At 41.3% G+C, this 19,282-nt stretch overlaps 1 protein-coding gene across 5 annotated transcripts in view; it reads left to right on the forward strand.

Moving 5' to 3' along the window:
• The window catches only part of dhx15 (DEAH (Asp-Glu-Ala-His) box helicase 15), a 156,353-nt gene that overhangs the window by 19,446 nt on the left and 117,625 nt on the right, over nt 1-19,282 (forward strand). For all 5 annotated transcript variants that reach the window (XM_069925047.1, XM_069925051.1, XM_069925046.1 and 2 more), the window contains exons 2-3: nt 14,551-14,920; nt 18,827-19,020. In XM_069925047.1, coding sequence (XP_069781148.1) covers nt 14,551-14,920; nt 18,827-19,020 — 564 coding nt within the window. The remainder of the gene's footprint in view (nt 1-14,550; nt 14,921-18,826; nt 19,021-19,282) is intronic.

The raw sequence follows: 19,282 nt of genomic DNA on the forward strand, positions 1-19,282 counted from the left end.
CTCCCAGAAACTATTTCTCCTTCCCTCTCCCCACCTCTTCTTTCCCCCCCCCTCCCCTCCATATATTTGACCAGGATACCTGTAAACTTGGCATGAATCAAAGGGCAAAATTTGTATCCTGTAAACTAGGAAGCCTGGAGAAATTCCTACTACTTTTTAATTGAGCCTGCAATTTAAATTTGGACACACTGCACAGTAACAGGCCATTCCTGTCAACCCACCAGTGCTTCCCAAATACACCAATTAACCTACAATCCTTGACGATTTTGGAGGGTGGGTAGAAACTGGACCACCCGGAAGGAACCCACACATGGAGAGCATAGATTTCTTACAGACGGCTCCGGATTGGAATCTGGGTCACTGGTGCTGTAATAATGCTGTGCCAACTGCTAAACTAACCATGTGAGTTCACTGGTATGCTGACAGCCCCAGTAGCAAAAAAGGCAAAAGATTTGAGTGCCTGAACACTGGCCCAAGGCAGCACTTGAAAGTAGGATTTGCACAGAGCACTGACTGCTTGTAGCTGAGGGTTAGAACCAAGTAAGTGAGAATCACTGCTGTGGGGAAAAGTTAGCAGTCTAAATTTTCTGTTTCAACGATCACGTGACCGTTCAAATGTTTAATCGCCTTTCCAGAAAGGCGCATCCTTGAAAGCTCGTTTCCTGTACTTAAAACTGGGGTTGGAATTCTGAATGATGCACTGGCTTTGACAGGTTAGGGAAATTTTATCCGTGAGATAATGAAGGAGATCAAGACACCAATGTTAAATTAATATGCTCATGTCAGAGTCCAATGTTGGGCTTGTGGACTTGATTCACTCTCTCTGGCCTAAAACATTTAGAGATTTTGTTGCTTTTTACAAGTTTTTGAGAAAGTAAGTGAAGAAGTTAAAAAGATGGATATAATAAAGAAAATTTGCTTTGAAGAGAGGAAATTGGTGTTTAAACTTTCATGGACTTGAGATTTCAAAGTACATTGTTGAACAGTTACTGAGGATTTATGCTTGGTAATATTCTACATGATTAACTGATTACCAGACAGTCTGTAATTTTTTAAGATGTATTAACTGATACCTTTTTTTGATCTTGCTCTTGGTCACACATCATACTTCTACCTATTTCTGCTTCTGAAACTCATTTATATTTAACATTTTGGTGATCCCAAAATTTTGTGATTTGGAATCTCATCTATTGCCCTTCTCCTTTGACTTTCAGACCATTAACCCTAATTGGCCTTGCACCATTCATTTTCCTGAAAATGCTCTATAGAAGCACTGTGACATTTTACTAACTAAGGATGCTTTGGGGATACAAAATATTTCATCCGACAAGCATATTAGCGGTAAGGAATTCCGTTCAATGCTGGGGAGGATTTAGCTTAGATTTTGCCATTGGACCATCTGGAGCGAGATTGAGTCCAGTGCAGAGCTGGGAAATGGAAGTTGTGCAGAAAGTGATGTGACAGCATTTGTCACCAATGTAATAGTTACTATTGAGGTTTCACTGCATACTTGTTGAAACTTTCTTTATTTCTCATTAAGTTCAGTATGTAATGAAAGTTCAGTTGTTCATTTGGATTAATTGGGAGAGTAGAACTTTTTTTGGTTATATCCTTTGTTATTGAATTCAGTTTCTTCTGACTATGCCTCTTTTTACATATACTGCATGTGAGAATTGGTTATTGCAGCTCTATTTCTTTGTGCCCTGTACCGCATTTGTACAAAGTATCTGTCACTTTAAAGAAGAAAAAAACTTATTTAGAATCGTATGACATTTCTAAAAACTGTTTTCTGATAGAAGCAGAGTTCCAACACAAAGGGGTAAAATTTCAAATTAATTGCATACATCTATCAAAATTACATTGGTGTGTAGCACTAGAAGTTCTTTGAAACATTTCATTTTTGTGTGATCAGTTAGTTTGAGATTTTATAAAGAGATCAGGTTGAAGTCAGCAGGTGAAATTGAGTGGAACAGTTTGACCTGAGAATTTTGCCTTTGGCCAACCACATAAAAGTCTTTGCTCCTATTCTTATCTGACAAAACTGTTCATTAATATCCCAGGATTATTGTAAAATGTGAAGACCATGTTGACTTGTGTAAGGTAAAACATCATGAGATGGGAATGTGTAAGGAGTTACCCTGCCCTGTACAGGGCTGTAACAAGATGTAAATGCATCCTTGTACTTACAAGATAAGAGAGACATTGATGGATTGAGAGGCAGGAAGCTAGCAGGGAAAGGATAGCAACAGTTTTAGTCATTGGACAAGTAATGATATGATGATGTTCTAAGCATGTATCCAAGGGTATAAAAAATCACCATTTTGCTGATAACGGCAGAATGCATTCTCCGACTAACATGGTTAGTCGCAAGTGTTACAATCCGGTAATAAAGAACAAAGAACCCTGATTTCGACTCAGCCTGGTGTTTGTCTCACTCATTCATGAACAAAGCAGACCTAACACTTGCCACTGCAAACTGTCTTGTTAAGCCCTTCTTCTGTTAGGTTCTGACTGCAAGAAGCTCCTGGATGACTTTGTTACAGGAATCCAGCCCATCTAATCAGCTATATCTGCAACACTTAATTTTCCAGTCCAAAGAGAGAACTTTTTAACATGACCCAGTCTTTCACCAGTGATTTTTCTTTTCTTTCTTTCCCCCCCCTCCCCCCCCTCACCAATCTTCCCATTACAGCTCTGAGCTATTTTCATTCTTGCTTCATGTTCCTTCCAACCCTATCTTGTCTGTGAAATACACCTTCTGTCCATTGACCTTTCATTTGACAAATAGTTTTTGGCTGGAAACACCAATTATCTGTGGCTTTCCAGAGATGCTGCCTGACCCACCAAGTTCCTTTAGCACTTTCTTTGTGTAATGCTGTCATCTTTGATGCATTAATCCTTCCTTTCCTTATATGTGTACCTGCCTAGTAGCAGTACTTTGCAGTCTTGGAGAACTGACTAGTACTTTTCAAACCACATTGTAAAATGGAAATTCCTTGGAAACTTTCCCGGGAACCGTCCTATGAACCTTTGGTGTGAAAAGGTCAGCCCAGGAATTTTAAACTGGTCGGCGGAACCAGGAAATTTTTCTGGACCACACTCCCTCTGCAGTGTGAAGAGCTGAATGGCCAAGCAGGGAAGCCTCGTGATGTCAGCACTTGTGTGCTACATCATTTAGGCGATTAAAATTAAAAGATACTTTCTGCCAGAGACACAAGGCCACTTCAGCCTGTTGCAACAGCAGCGCATTGTGGGATGAATGGTTGTCCTCGTTAAATATAATCCCTTTGCAGCTATATTTCCCAGAGTGGTTCCAGCTGCAGGAGGGTTTATGGGAAACTAAGTCAGCCATTCATCAGCGTTGTTCCACTGTCGCGACATGCTGAAGCTCACCCGAAGCGCAGGTGACCGACAGATTTGGGGAGGTGGTATGCGGTGTGACTGACTGACTTGGAGGGGTGGACAACTGACTGACCGAGGGGGGGGGGGGGGGGTGTTTGGTGAGTGGGCGGTGCGACTGACGTGGGAAGGGGATCTGGTGGCGGCGGCGAAGCGACTCCGACCGACCTGGGAAGAGGGTCTGGCGGGCGGCGTCGCGTGTCCCGGCCCGGCCTGGGAAGGGGGTCTGGCGGTCGCGGGAGCGACCGGCAGGTCTGGGAAGGGGGTCTGGCGGGGAGCGGCGCGCCGGGACCGGGGCCTGGGAAGGGGGTCTGGCGGGCGGGCCGATGCCGGCCGGCCTGGGGAAGGGGTCTGGCGGGGGCGGCCGTCCGACCGGCCCGGCCTGGGAAAGGGGGTCTGGCGGGCGGTCCCGACCGACCCGGCCGGCCTGGGAAAAGGGGGTCTGGCAGGCGGCCGACGAGTGCCGACCGGCCGGCCTGGGAAAGGGGGTCTGGCGGGCGGCCGGCCGGGCCTGGGAAAGGGGGGTCTGGCGGCGGGACGACCGAATACCGAACGCCCGGGACCGGCCTGGGAAAGGGGGTCTGGCGGGCAGGCTCGAACCGACCGGGCCGGCCTGGGAAAGGGGGTCTGGCGGGCGGCCGACCGAACCGGACCTGGGAAAGGGGGGTCTGGCGGGCCGGATCCGACCGAGACGGCCTGGAAAGGGTCTGGCTGGTGGCCAACCGACCCTGCATTTGCGGGGGGGGGGGGGGGGAGCTTCAGTGGGCAGGTGACCGACTGACCAGGGAGGGGAAGGAGGGAGTTTGTTGGTGGGGCGAGTGAAGGACAGGAGGGAGCACTGGCGAAGAGACTGATATACAGATGAGGAGGAGGGAAATACACTCCTGTGAGTGCTTAATGCATCATTGGTTGGGGGCGGGACTCTCCCTACATTGCTGTGGAGGGAAAATGTCCAGGAATTTGGGCTGCGGTGTGAAAGGCCCAGGAGGTCCTAAATTCCTGTGTATTTCTCCCGGACAAAGTAAGGTCACTGCTTGCCTGCGGTGTGAAAATGCCTACTGCTGAAGAAAAAATATTTTAGTTTCCTTGCTGTTGCCTCTGATCTCTCAACAGCCAATTCTTGTCCTCTAATATCTCAATATGCACACTCTCATCACCCTCATAGTAATTTTTGTGAAGACCAAGTGTCAGACTCAGCATTTGTCTCCCCACCCACTCCCTGTTTCTCTCTTTATTCTTCTTCTTGCTTTCCTCCCTCCCTCCCTCCCTCCCTCCCTCCCTCCCTCCCTCCTCCCTCCTCCCTCCCTCCCTCCTCCCTCCCTCCCTTGTTGAAGAATAGTATTGACAAGGTTTTAAAAAAAGCAAAAAGAACAGTTAGTTTCCAGATGATATAAAAGCTGGAGAATGTGAATTTCTGTAGAAGGATGTTGTAGATTACAATAGGATTTTGACAGGATGCAGAGTTGGGAGGAAAAGTGCAGATACAGTTAAATCCAGATAAGTGTGAAGAAGTTGGAGATGCATAGTTATTAGCATGATTTTTAACAGTGTGGAGAAACAGTGAGATCTTGGGGTCCAGGTCCTAGATCCTCAAAGTCTGCTGCACAAGTTGACAGCATGGTTAAGAAGACGTATGGTGTGTTGGCCTTCATTAGTTGGGGGAATTGAGTTCAAAAGCCTTGGGGAATGTTGCAGCTGTCTAAGACTGGTGAGACCACATTTGAGGTATTCAGTTCTGATCTCTCATTATAGGAAGGTGTGCAAGCTTTAGATAGAGAGTGAAGAGGAGATTTACCAGGATGAGAAATGAGGTCAGTAGCTTGTAGAAGCTGGACAGCCAGCACCTGTTTCCTGGGGTGACAATAGCAATTACTAGAGGACATCTGTTCCAAGGTGAGTGGAAGAAAGGAGATATCAGAGGTACAATTTTTTTTTACACAGGGAGCACTCGTGCTTCAAATGCAATGCTGGGTTGGTGGTGGAGGCTGGTACAATTGGAACATTTAAAGGACAAATTGGCACGTGGATGTGGTTTGCGAAAGGGAAAAAACCAAATTTTTGTGGAGTAGGTTTACATAGGTCAGCACAGGATGAGTTGAAGGGCCAGTACTGTGCTGTATTGTTCTAGAATATATCCAGTTATGGTTTCCCATATGTAGTTCCTAGGATTTATTCTGGAAGGATCAGTAATGTGAGATTGTGCTTCAACAGGTTCAATGGTCCTTTCTCTCCCTCTGTAGTGTCTCTGTGTTGCCTTTGCTGTTGTATTTTTCACTATACACTCTGCACTAGTGTGATCTGTAATGTTGGAGTTGACTTGCTGGACTACTTGCCAAATTAACTTATTGTATCAGGTGTAATGTGAAAATAAATGTGAACTTCAACTGACCAAAAGTAATGTAGACCATTATAAATAACGATAGATGATACAAGCTGAATGTATCGGGATTATCTTTTTATTATTATTTGGAATAATATTTTTTCATAATTTAACATTGAACCGACCTTGTACTGAAATTTTTGTGACCAGTTAATAAAGAACATAGATTGTAGTCCAAAGGCTTGGTGCAGGATAATGTAGCTGTTGTGTCCTGTGAAAGGTCATTTATGGGAACTAGTTTTGGATTTTGGAAATGGCTATTTGGTATAAAATTTGAAATTTCTTGGTCAGTTAAGGTTTTCATATCAGAGGGGAATTTTCATCAATTGTGGAAAATAATCATTCATTTTGGTACATCATCATTTGTAAAGTATAAAGTGTATGCAGTTCACTTGGGCTTTTGAAAGTCAAGTTCCATGCAATTCTTTTGTTGTCAAGTTGCCAATGTGTGCAAAACCTGGTATCCATGCAAAACTGGCCTAAAGAGAAGTACTGTGAACTGGAGTTAGAAGATTGCTACATTATTAACCTGAAACTGATCTTGATTGAATTCATAATTGTGTTTGCTAAGATTCAAGATGTTAATGGGATGAGTTATATAGATTACACAAATTTAGATAAACACATTGGTGAGCAGTTGAAAGCTGTTGTAAAATAATTTTTAAACCATAAAGGAGCTTACGACTGGCCCAGGTGTTGCCAGGCAAGACCTTTCCTAATTTAGGAATAATACTGGATGAAATCTGACTTAAATGCTTTTTTTTGTAGTTGCATCTTTCCTCAGAGCTGCAGTCTTGCCATATGCTAGACTAGTGGCTCATTCGTTTCTTCCATATTTAAGTGCTTTGCTTTCCTTCAGACTGCTGCCAAGCTTCTTGAAGGATTCCTGAAGGAAATGAGGTCCCTCTTAGAAGAAAGGAATTGTTTATTTTTGAGGTGCGGCAAAGTGCACTTGTTTTTCAATTTGTTCTTTAATTTGTTTTGGATTAACTTCTGTTTTTTTATAACCAAGTGTATTTGGATCTAACCTTTCTTCTAGTGACTTGTTTAATTGTAAGCATAAATCCATCATCATTAGGTTTTGCATCCATCCGGGAGCTTGAGACCTTGGACATTCTCCATTGCTGTCTGTTTTTTGTCAAGTAACTAACTTTTTGATTTGAGGCTTGAATGTTTCAATAATTATTCATGCATGGTGTTTATTTGCAAAGGATCCAGCTTGATCATTCTGGTAGTTTTTGCTTGATCTCTGAACCAGAAGCCTGATAAAGGTGTTTCACAAGCTTTTTATGCTTTTTTTTTTCTCAACATAACATGGCATCAACGTTTCTGGACTTTCGGGTTGAGGTATTTAACAACTTCTAACCCCATGACTATACCTTCATGATATTGGAGCCAAATTGTGATGCATATTCATTTTATGCTCTTTCTGAGATACTGGTGAACAGGAGGGTAATGCCTCAGAATCACTTTTATTTCCCGCTTTGCTAATTGTCACATTGGTAAAATCTGGATAAAGCAACAGGAATAGGTCAGTCCCTTATTTTGAAGCCAGTTCTGCAGAGTAATCTTGGATCACAAGATTTCTTGGACTTGACACATTTTCATTTACTTGAAAAGTTAGATTTCTGTGGTTTGGAATTTTGTTCTTTCTAATATTGTCACATTAAAATCATGGCCAAGATGTTGAATAAATAGGGGAAGAGAAAACAGATATGGACTTCATCCACTGGTTTTAGTTTTAAATATCTTTGCAGATTGGTGCATTGTTTATAAATGGCAAAGTACTACAGGGTCATCCTGCACAGCATAAATCTTTTGTTATCTCAGACAGGCCTCATTGTCCACTGAAATTGGTGCAAGGTTTGAGAAAAACATTTGGTGTGTGCTACTTTGGAGGGTTGTGGATTCTAAGTCTAGTATATTTGTGCTTGAACATTTTTGGATGACAGAAATTGAAGGTGATGGGTTTGGTCAGGTAAGTGAATTGAGGTGAAGGACAAAAATCATCCATGATATTGAATGATAGGGCAGGCCTAAGGAGCTGTTTGCCCAGTTTCTCTTATTTCTTGTGTACTGATGCAACTTCTCAGGATGGTCTCTCCACAACTTAAGGACAATTCAAAATTCTGTTCTTGAGATGTCTTGACATTTTTTTAATACTTTCCCAGTTAACTTAGGGTTGTGCATCATGCAAATAGGCTCTTTGACCTCTGGGTCTAAGCAACAATCAAACACCCATTTAAACAACATGGCTTGAATATACCACCTAATAACTTGAAAGGTGGGAATATGGCCAGTGCATGTAGGCTGGCAGAAATGTTTTCCATTGGTTTTGTTTCCCATTTTTCTGGTTAAAGGACTTCAATATGATGGATAATAGGTTCCCAAGTTTTGTTTGGGGGGGGGGGGTGGAATTGATCCTTTGGGTGTATATTGGATTACTAAATTCTTTTGGGTAATGAGCCAGCAAAGGAATAGGCTATCCTTGACTGGGAATCATGCAATGCAAAGGAGATTAGTTATTAATCTTGATTGAGTTCTTGAGGGAGGACAGACCATAACATGATAAAGTTTTTCATTGATTGTGCAATGATTTGCTCGAGAATTAAGATTCAGTTTAAAATTCAGCTAATGTAAAACAAGCGGTTAATTAAGAGTATGAGATGGGCATTAAAGAACATTGTTTAAAAACATCTTCATGACTAATGAAGACAAATGTCAGTCCCTCATGGTCAGAAACAGAATTTATAAAGTTGAACATGGAAATTGTAGAGCAATTCAACAAAATTTTGGTGCTGTTTTCATGGAAATATAATCTTCATGGACACATACTTTCCCAGCAATGCTAAGGAATTGAACAATGAAAAGGAATTAGTGTTGCAGAATCTAAAGGCACACTGAAAGTTGATTAAATCAATCAATTTTGATAAAATCCCATGTAAAAGAGTATTGTACAAAATTAAGGCATGTGGGATTGGAGGTAATGTGCTTAAATGGATGGAAAATTAATTGACAGAGTAGGATTAATGGATTTTTTTTTCTGTATGACTCATTGGTACCATGGAGATGAATGTTTGGGGCCCCAGTTGTAAATGAGGGAACCAAATGTGTTTCTACATTTGCCAAAATGAGATTAAACTGGGTGCCATTGAGAGATGCAGGAGATATGCAAAAAGCCTTCAATATGAGGAATCAAAAATATGTCAAATTCAGTATAAATATAATTTTCATAGGAAATCCCACCATCTTCCCTTCCATTCCTCCTGCTTCAAAATTCTACCATCTTTGTTCCTTTGCTAGCCACAGTCTACATTTGTGAAGGGACAGAGTTAAAACTGCATCTAATATTGTATTCAATGGATTGGTGTGGGTAGGGGGGTGGTGGTTGCAGGGCAATAGGAGGAGATGTCAAATACAATGGATCCATTGTCTAAAGTTGCAAATAATTAGGGGTGTTCTTAAAATGGGAGAAATAGGGGCAACATGGTTGGCGTAACAGTTAGTGCAAAACTGTTACAGAGCCAGCAACTGGAGTTTGAATCTGGCACTGTCTGTATGGAGTTTGTACATTCTCCCAGTGCCTGCATGGGTTTCCTCTGGATGCTCCGGTTTCCTTTCACCCTTCAAAAATGTTCTAGGGTTGTAGGGTGTAATTGGGCGACACGGGCCTGTGGGCCGAAAGGGCTTGTTACTGTGCTGTATGTCTAAATTCAAATTTAAAGTCTTCCTCTGGGATTGTCTGCATTTGGGCTTACTGTCTTAAAATAAGGAACCTACAAGACAATTGTCTAGCTTACTTCTTGTTTATCCAGAAACAATCAATTCTGATGCACTTTCACCACAGCCCTGGGTCCAGAAGTGTGTGTTATCACCACTGCTATCTAGTAGGTGGACATCTTTTGCATTAAACATCAGCAACTTAACACTCACTTTCTCATAATTTAAATGGAAAAACTAATGTTACCTCAAATCTGAATAGAAAGCAGAAACGGAACCACGTCAGGCCATATGAAATATTAACCTGGCAAATCGATGCTGCCATTTTTTTCTCTTCATAATTGTCTGACCTGCTGAGTATATCCATTATCTGCTTTTATTCTCCCAAAAACTGAGTACTGTAGAAAGATGCTACTTCAGGAATCTTTATTGTCACATTCTAGAACGTGTGGATCATTTTGTTCTTATCATACTGGGGTCCTCCCCTTGATCTGTATTAATGCTGCTTTCTCCCTTTTGTTACGGTATCCGGAGGACCCCAAAAACCAGCACCACAACACAGGGTTACTTAATTAAAAGTAGTTTTTAATTATAATTGAACAAGAAAACAGAATTAAACTTATTACTTAACCTACCTAACCTACTAATTCCCCCTCTAATACTAAGCGCATGTGTGTAATGAATATTTAAGATTAGAAAAGTTCTTTGGATCACAGTCCAATCTCATTGGTTGCAGGCAATTCTTGTACTGAGCATAGAATTTAGCATTAACAAAGTTCACCAGTCTTTGGTGCCACTCAGGAGGGTTCTTGCTGGTTTTCAGAGAGAAATTCCTATTCCAGGACGTCCACAACTGATTCCTTCTTAATCAGTCTTGCTGACGAAACTTGCCCCCTTCAGGGTTCTCCAGATGATCCTCTTTCTTTCAGGTCACCTTTCAGACTGCCAATCTTCTCCTTTGATCAGGCAGCCTTCCAAAGTTTGCCAGCTTGTCCCTCTAGAACTGATTTATGTATCTCTTCTCTCTGTTTCACTCTCTCCCTTTCTGAGAGCAAAATTGTTTTCCTCTGCCTGCAAAGATCACATGCTCTCCCAGGCCAGCTGTATTCTGCAACTTTGTTGCTCTTTCTGCAAAAAGCACTCTGCAAAAGACCTGCAAAAATTGTTTTAAAATGTGTGTGTGCAAGCTACTCTGGCAATTCCTCCCAAACCACCTCAAAATACTCTCACACTTTAAACTGGAAAATTATCAATTTGCTAATTTTCACCCTTTTATTCTAATTCCACACAGTCTACCTCTGTCACTTCCCTTGCATTTCTCTCTCTTGGGTTATCAGCAGTGGCTCAGGAGTGTTGTCCATTATTAGCTTCCAGACCCATTGTTTCAGGCCTGTGTTCCACTCCCTGGAAAGAATTCTTCACTCTCAGATTCTCTTTAGTCTCGTCTGTTCTGATGATGCCAAGTTGTCATTGCTTCTGTTAACTTTTCCTTCCACTTGGAATATGCCTTCTGTTGTGATTGACAGCAAGCTTAACTATATTCTTTCCACATCCCGTGCTGTCTGTAAGGAGTTTGTACGTTCTCCCTGCGTTTGTGTGGGTTTCCTCTGGGGGGGCTCTGGTTTCATCCCACCATTTGAAATGTACTGGGGTTGTAGATTAATTGGGCAGTATGGGCTTGTGGGCTGCAATGACCTGTTTAAAAAAAAATTAAATTTAAAATTAAAAAAAATTAACAATTAAAAAAAATAAATTAATTTAATTTTCTGTTTCTGCCTTTGTCCTCCCACCCATCCTGAAAGATTAGTTTACTTCTTGATATTCACATTTATTGTCAGAGTACATAGATTTCATCACATACAACCCTGAGATTCCTTTTTCCTGTGGGTGCAGCAGAATTAACACTAATTGGTAGTGCAAAAAATAAATTGTACACAGCATAAAACATGTAAACAATCTAAAGAACTGTAGACAGATAACAAATGTAAACAAACTGAAATACAAAGAGAACAAAAAGAAAATCAATAAAATGCACAAGAGTCCTTAAATGAGTCCCTGATTGAGTTGTTGCTGAGGGTTCTGATGGTGGAGGGGTAGCAGCTGTTCTTGAACCTGGTGGTGAGAGTCTTGTGGCACCTAGACCTCTTTTCCTGATGGCAGCCACGAGAACAGAATGTGTACTGGGTGGTCAGGGTCTTTAATGATTGCTGTTGCTCACTGATGGCAGCATTCCCTGTAGAAATGGATAATAGTGGGGATGATTTTGCCTTTGATGTCCTGGGCTGTGTTGTGTCCACTACCTTTGGAGGGCAGCCAGTCATCACACTTTCCAACACACCTCTAGAAATTTTCCAGGGTTTCGGTGCCATTCTAAACCTCCGCAAACTTCCAAGGAAGTAGAGGCATTGTCGTGCTTTCTTCACGATGCCATTGGTGTGTTGGGTCCAGGAAAGATCCTCTGAGATAGTGACTCCCAAAAACTTAAATTAGCTCACCCTCTCCACCTCTGATTTCCCCCACTGATCACTGGATTGTATTCTTCTGGCTTTCCTGACGACAACAATCAGCTCCTTAGTTTTGGTGACACCATTCAGCCAAGTTTTCAATCTCCATCCTGTGTGCTGACTTTTCCTCTTTCTTCATACAACCACTACCGTGGTTTCGTCAGCAAATTTGTAGATGGTGGTGTTGTACTGAGCCACAAAGTCGTAGGTGTAAGGAGAGTAGAGCAGACAGGTAAGAACACAACCCTGTGGTGCTCCAGTGCTGATGGAGTTTGTGGAGAAGTTCTTCACTGATTGTAGTCTGGAGGTGAGGAAATCTATGATCCAAATACTCATTGGGGTGTTGATTCCCGGATCTTGGAGTTTGCTGATCAGTTTTGAGGGGATGATGGTGTTAAATGCTGAACTGTAGTTGATAAAGAGCATTTTGATGTATGCATCTTTGCTGTCCAGGTGTTCCAGAATTTTGCATAGAGCCAGTGAGATGGCATCTGCCGTAGACCTGTTGCTATGATAGGCGAACTGGAATTTATCCCTGTCGCCGCTCAGACAGGAGCTGATATGCTTCATTGCCAGCTTTTCAAAATATTTAATCACTGTAGATGTAAATGCTACTGGTTGATAGTCATTAAGGCAGGTTACTACACTCTTCTTGGGGACAGGTATGAAACAGGTGGGTACCACGTTCTGCTGGAGTGGGATATTGAAGATAACCGTGAATACCTTGGTAAGTTGGTCAGCACAGATTTTTAATACTCTGCCAGGTATTCCATCGGGGCCAGATGCTTTCCTTGGATTCACTCTCCTGAAGGCAGCACATACGTCATCCTCAGATATGGACAGGATGGGGTCATCGGGGGATGTGAAAGGGTGGTTCTTTGCTGTTAAAGCCATCAAATCACTCATCTTGCCAACCTCTACATTCATTGAGGGCAGGGGGAGGTAAGCAGACAAGAGAGAGAAACAAATAAATATTATTTTAATCCCACCCTGTATTATATCACAGTAGGGTACAGGTCCTCTCATTTTGATGGGCCTTTTTCCTTCCAACATATTAATTTACAAGTCAGCAATGCAATTTCTGCCCTTTTGCTGCCTTGAATTTCAGTGTTTCAGACCCAAGAATGCACTTCCCAATTGAAACTGCAAAACCTATATAAACCTTTATACATGTCTAAAGGACTGTGGAAAAGTCACAGTGGGAGAGAGATGGTTGATCTGCCACCCCAGAATTCCACGTGGCAGAGAATCCCCTCTGAGTGTTCCATGAGTGCTCCATGCATATTCAGCCCTTTCTCTACTGCATGGAATTATGGGAGGACAGGTCTGCCATCGCTTTAGAATTTGTGTGCTAATGTTGCTAGGACTTTCCCACGGTGTTTATAAATTGTCCGGCTGTGTTTTATACAACTTTTTCATGGTATTTTAAATTTATTAAGTTTATATAGGTCAGCACAACAACAGGGCTGAAGGGCTAATACTGTGCTGTTCATAATGCTTAATTATGTTAGGCATGATTAATTTTGTTTAAATACAAAATCATAATACATTGATCAGGATTTAGAGCAGGTCCACCACTTGATGTGTCACTCAGACGTCACTGGTGGAGGATAGAATCCCCTATCCTTGGGGATGCCTTGTGATGAGTGTGAAAGGACACAGAACTGGTTAACAGTGGTCCAGTGTGAAAGGCAAAAATAGCTTCCTTAACCGGTTCACTGAATGGCCAATCTACTGGTCAGGCAGTGTGAAAAAGGCTTGTGTGGTTTCCTTTGCATTGAGAAGAACTAATGCAGAATGGACAATTACTTTTTAAACATGAGTCTGCGTGATTTGGATTACCAGATTTTTTAAATGGTTTTCATTTTCATTCCTGTTCTGAACATTGTGCTTGGTCTTTCACACAGTTGTAGCAGAGCATTCAGTTTAGACTTATGATCATGTCAACTTTTGAATATTTTCAAATAAAAATTCTACTGTCAGTTCCTTCCCTAGATGTTCTTTTTTATACTGCATTTTTGTTTTGTTGAACTTGCCAACTTTCCATGTGGCAACCTCTCACTTTAATTTCCCTCCATCCTTTCTCCTACTACCCCCCCCCCCCCCCCCCCCCCCACCACCACCCTAAGCCCTCCCATTTCTGTGCAGTCTAATTCTAATATCTTTTTTTAAATTTTAAGTTCTGGTTAAAGGTTGTCAATTAAAATTTTAATTTTGTATTTCTTCAACAGAAACTGCTTGACTTGAATATTTCCAGCATATTTTAATTCATTCACCAATCCCACCAATTGTGTCACAGAATTCCAGATGGACATGAGACTTAGTCATGAGCAAATTGTATTGCACTGTATTGAGTTTCTTGTTTAATGGACATAATTCTTCATTGGCAAATCCAAATACTTGTCTACAAATTTGAAGTTCAATGATACTTTGTTAATGGGCTGCAAATGCAATCTCAAAAGATATAGTAGCTAAAGGAAAATCTAAAAGATTAATAATGTTGGGTTAGCTTCTATTGGAAGTAAAATATTTTTTTATTTCCAACAGGCGAAAAGATAGAGACCGAGACCGTGACAAAGATTATGAACGTTCAAAGGATCGGGACCGGGACCGGGACCGGGACCGGGATCGGGATCGGGACCGTGATCGAGATCGGGATCGCGATAAAGATTCAAGGAACTTGTCAAATCCAACTTTAACTACTGGAGGCAATATGCCTCTTATTACAACTCCAGCTCTTCACCAACAGGCTATCAATCCATTTACCAACTTGCCCCACACCCCTCGCTATTATGAGATCTTGAAAAAGAGACTACAGTTGCCTGTGTGGGATTACAAGGAAAGGTTCAGTGACATCCTGACTAAACATCAGTCCTTTGTGCTTGTTGGTGAGACTGGCTCTGGAAAAACAACACAGGTTGGTAATTTTGAATTAGTAACTGAAGTCCTCCAATCCAGATTTAATTCTGGTACATGTCCTCTACTCTCTCCAGCAGAGGCACTGCACTCTTCATTTATTATTTATCTAACTTTTTATTTGTTATCTCCCAATCTCATAGTATATTGTGGTACTTTAACATAACATTATTGTTATTACCATACCTTCTTGTGTGGCTGCTGGAAGTAAAAATTTCAGAGCATCTGTAAATTGTAGTTTAAGTTTATTTATCAGTGCAACCTGACAAAACTGTGTTCTTCAGTCCACAGTGCAAACACACTTAAAGATGTAGCGTCTGCTAATGGCAGTGCTGTTGAAATGAAATAGGTCCGCACATGCACGAGGATGAACCAGTAACTGACTTTCTGTGAATTTCGCATGCTGCTTTAAGGGTACGAGCCACTTCCTGTCACCTGTTAGTCTGTGGGAGTGACGTCAGCGCGTTGTGGAGTTGCTGCTTGCGCGGCACTATGTCATCAGGAAGTGGCGCTATTACCTAGGCAACGAGTGTTGCCAAATGCGGGTTCTCCTGTGTTCATCTTGTGCCAACTGAGTGGGGCGCCGAATCAGCCTGTCTAACCGCACGATTGTTCAGCCCACTACAATATCACATGTACAGACAAACTGTACAGATACACAAAATTTATTTTGTATACATATTATATCAAAAATAAATATTAACAGTTGAGTAACTGGGAGTTGTTTTAGCAGTCATTCAGCAGTCTCGCTGCTCATGGGAAGAGGCTGTTCCTCAGCCTGGTGATTCTGGCGGAAATAGCTGGAGGATGCTGTGTGTGGGGTGGTAGGGGTCCATGTAGATTTTTAGAGCTCTCCTTAAACAGTTCCAGTAAATCATATCGATGGGGTGAGGGATACCTCAGTGATCCTCTCTGCTGCTTTTATGGTCCTGTGGATTAACCTTTGATCCAATGCTTTACAAAAACTGTACCTCATGATGGTGCAGCCTGCCAGGACACTTTTGATAGAGCTCCTGTACAAGTTGACAGAATGGCAGCTAGTAGTCTTGCCTGCCTCATCCTTCTAAGGAAGTGTAGACACTATTATGTATTCCTGATAAGCAAGGAGATGTTGTGTCCTGGATAGGTCACTTCTGAAGTGGACCCTGTGGAACTTGATGCTCTTTCCACTATTGAGCTATTAATGTGTAGCGGAGGATAGTTGTCTCTGGTCCTGAAATCTACAATAATTTCCTTTGTCTTGTCTATGTTGAGACTCTGGTTGTTATTCTCGCACCAATTCATGAGACTTAAGTGTATGACAACAGATTCACACACTCGTTATATTCTGTGTGCTGTTAGACCAATGTTTTGAAAAGTTACAAGTTTTAATTTGCTCTTTGTTTACAGCCGAGCTGCTTTTGTGTTAGTGCAGTAATTAAGAACCTGCAAGGAGGAAATGGTTTTCTATGAATTAATGCTGTGCTGTCCTTGAATTCTGTGAATTTTGAGAGGGTGTTGTAATAAATAAATCATGAACAATCAATCCCATTGTAGTTTTGTGTAATTAAGTGTGGTTTGTTTATGTACAGATCACACATTTACGCTGCTTTGTCCTAAAACTTTTATGTTCTTCATGCCCTTGGATACTCAGTTCATAAGTGGTTTGTGCATTGATTTGGGATGCTTTTTTGGCATTTACTGGTAATGAAGCTGGGCACTCAAAGTTATATAGACAAGGCACGAGTATTCATTGGCCTTTAATTTTCCCCAACACTCAGCTGCCGATTTTTGGTGGGGGGGGAGGGGGAAGAAATGAAGTCAAGTTTGATTTGACCATTTTCTGCTGTTGTGTTGACAAAAATTGTTATGGTTAGTTATTTGATTCCAACAGAAAGTGTTGGTAGATCGACATTATTTCCAGCTAGCTTCTATTTTCTACTTTTTGTCATAGCACCATTTTGCTCAAATTGGATTTCTCCAATGTCATCACCTCACAAATGAGGGGTTTCTTTATTTCTTCCAGTTTTCACTTCATTTCAGATTAAATACATTTTAATAGCTATACTTCTGTCAGTTTTACCATTCGTAGACTAGTGGACCTCAGACTGGTGTACTTCATAGATTAAACACTGCATGAAAAGCTTCGGTCATGAGCATCTTTTCCTGGTAGAAGATGATCAATATTTAGTGATTTTTCCCCCCCCCCCACCCCCAGTAAAAATAATAAAGCCTGCATTTCAAAACTGCAGCTTGTTAAAACTTGTACTCAAATTTACTGCAGCTTCTGTCTTGAAAACCAGCATTTAACAGAGAGGAAAATAAAATCTGATTTCACTGTTCAGTCTTATTCCTTACTTGGCCTCCTTTCCTCATAGAAGATGGAATCTACTGTAGATTTAATGTTGTTGTGACTGGTGTTACGAGCGCAAAGGATCCCAAAACCCAGCAGCAATAGACATTCACCAAGACAAGTGGCTTTCAAAACAAAAGTTATTTTTAATCAATTTCAAACATGAAAATAGAATCAAACATTAACTTAACTCTATACTTAACTAACCAAAATTAACCCCCTTCTAATTCTAAGTGCACGAGTTTGTAATGTGTGTAAATTCAAGAAAAGTTCTATGGTTCTCAGTTCCATCTCACTTCTTCCAAGTTCTCTGGTTGCAGGCAATCACCGTACTGTGCACAGAATTTAACATGTATAAAGTTCACCAGGCTTGGTGCTTGAAAGATGAATGTTTACCGCTCAGGAAGGTTTGCAGAGAGATATTTGTTGCTCCAGGATTTCCACAACTGAGGTACCATCACTAGTCACCTCAGGGTCTTGCTGATGAAACTTGCCCCATCAGGGTCTTCTAGATGGTAACCTCTTTCTTCAAGCTACCACAGAGTTCCATTCCTTCCTCTATTTCAAGAGAAACATCAGACAGATAGCACTTCCAGCCATCTACTGCTCTGGAACTTGCTTTCATCAGTTTCAAACAGTTTTCCCTGGATTGCACTTTTCAGCTACTTGTCAGTGTCCCACACACTGACTGACTGAGCTGTTAACTCTAAAACTGAAACTCCAAAGAGAGCATGTGACTCATGTCTTGCAAAACCCCCACCTTCTCCAGTAAACAGGAGTTCTTCCTTCTGCTCCCATCTTTTGTTATCTAGGTAAACAATCCAGAATTGACCTTTCTATGAGTACTTTGCAGAAAGGGTACTGATAGACAGCATGACTCCAGCAGGGCAATGGTCAAGCATTTTATGCTGCATTTCAATTAATACGTTCTTGTGAAAGATGCTTATATTCTCCAGAGATCCTGCAATGTGAATTCTTCAGTCTTTCAAATAAGATCTTTTTAAAATCTGTGTACGTATGACCTACTCTAAATCTTATAAAAATCTCCCCAACTATGTGTTTTTGATTCCAAACTGAAAAATCTGTTGCCAATTGATGTTACTAGTGTTCAGATGATGGAATGACTTGCGATCAAGAGAACAGTTGTGTTTTTGTATGGAAGTGTTTAGAGCACATATCAAGATTTATTGTTTCATGGATCTTGATGTATAAAGTACAAATCTCTTGAGGTTTGTGTTTGAAGAGCCATTGTAAATTTCTGTTAAGTTCAGTTTGCTTAACTAGAATAAATGCTTTTTCTTATTTTTAGCCATTTTATTTTGCTCTTTCCAACTCCAAATACTGTTTCTCTAGTTTATGAAAGCATTAGCTAAATATGCAGTAACTCTACAAATCACTATAGAGACTAAGTAAAAACCCATGTCCAATCTACTGTACATGTGAATCTGGCATCATTTTAACCTTTAAACTATTTTAAATTCCTGAAATTTATTTGGCCTCTTCTGCCTGAATATGGAAAATTAGTCAATAGTTTCAAGCTCTTAACAGTTGACTTTTTCTTGAATGGATTTACAGATCCCTCAGTGGTGCGTTGACTATGTGCGAGCTGTGGTTGGGCCCAAACGTGGCGTGGCCTGTACTCAACCCAGGAGGGTGGCTGCCATGAGCGTAGCTCAGCGAGTGGCTGATGAAATGGATGTGATGCTAGGCCAGGAAGTTGGCTATTCCATTAGATTTGAAGACTGCAGCAGTGCAAAAACGTGCCTGAAGTAAGTAAATTTTGTTCCCTTCCCCCCCCCCACCCCCTCCCCAAAGCCAGGTTTGTTGTAATTCTCAACATTCTATTTCTTTTTTGAACATTAAGTAGTTCTATTACTAACTACTCAATTACAGTAATACTCCTGGCCTCCAGCACCTATGAAGATCGGTAGAGACCAGATAATTATATTTTCCATTTGCTATTGCAATGTCTAACTAATATACCTGCATTAAGAATTAACAGTTTAAAAGACAAAAATACTATGCAGTAAA

Source organism: Narcine bancroftii, chromosome 3 (assembly GCF_036971445.1).
Source record: "Narcine bancroftii isolate sNarBan1 chromosome 3, sNarBan1.hap1, whole genome shotgun sequence".
Classification (NCBI taxonomy): domain Eukaryota; kingdom Metazoa; phylum Chordata; class Chondrichthyes; order Torpediniformes; family Narcinidae; genus Narcine; species Narcine bancroftii.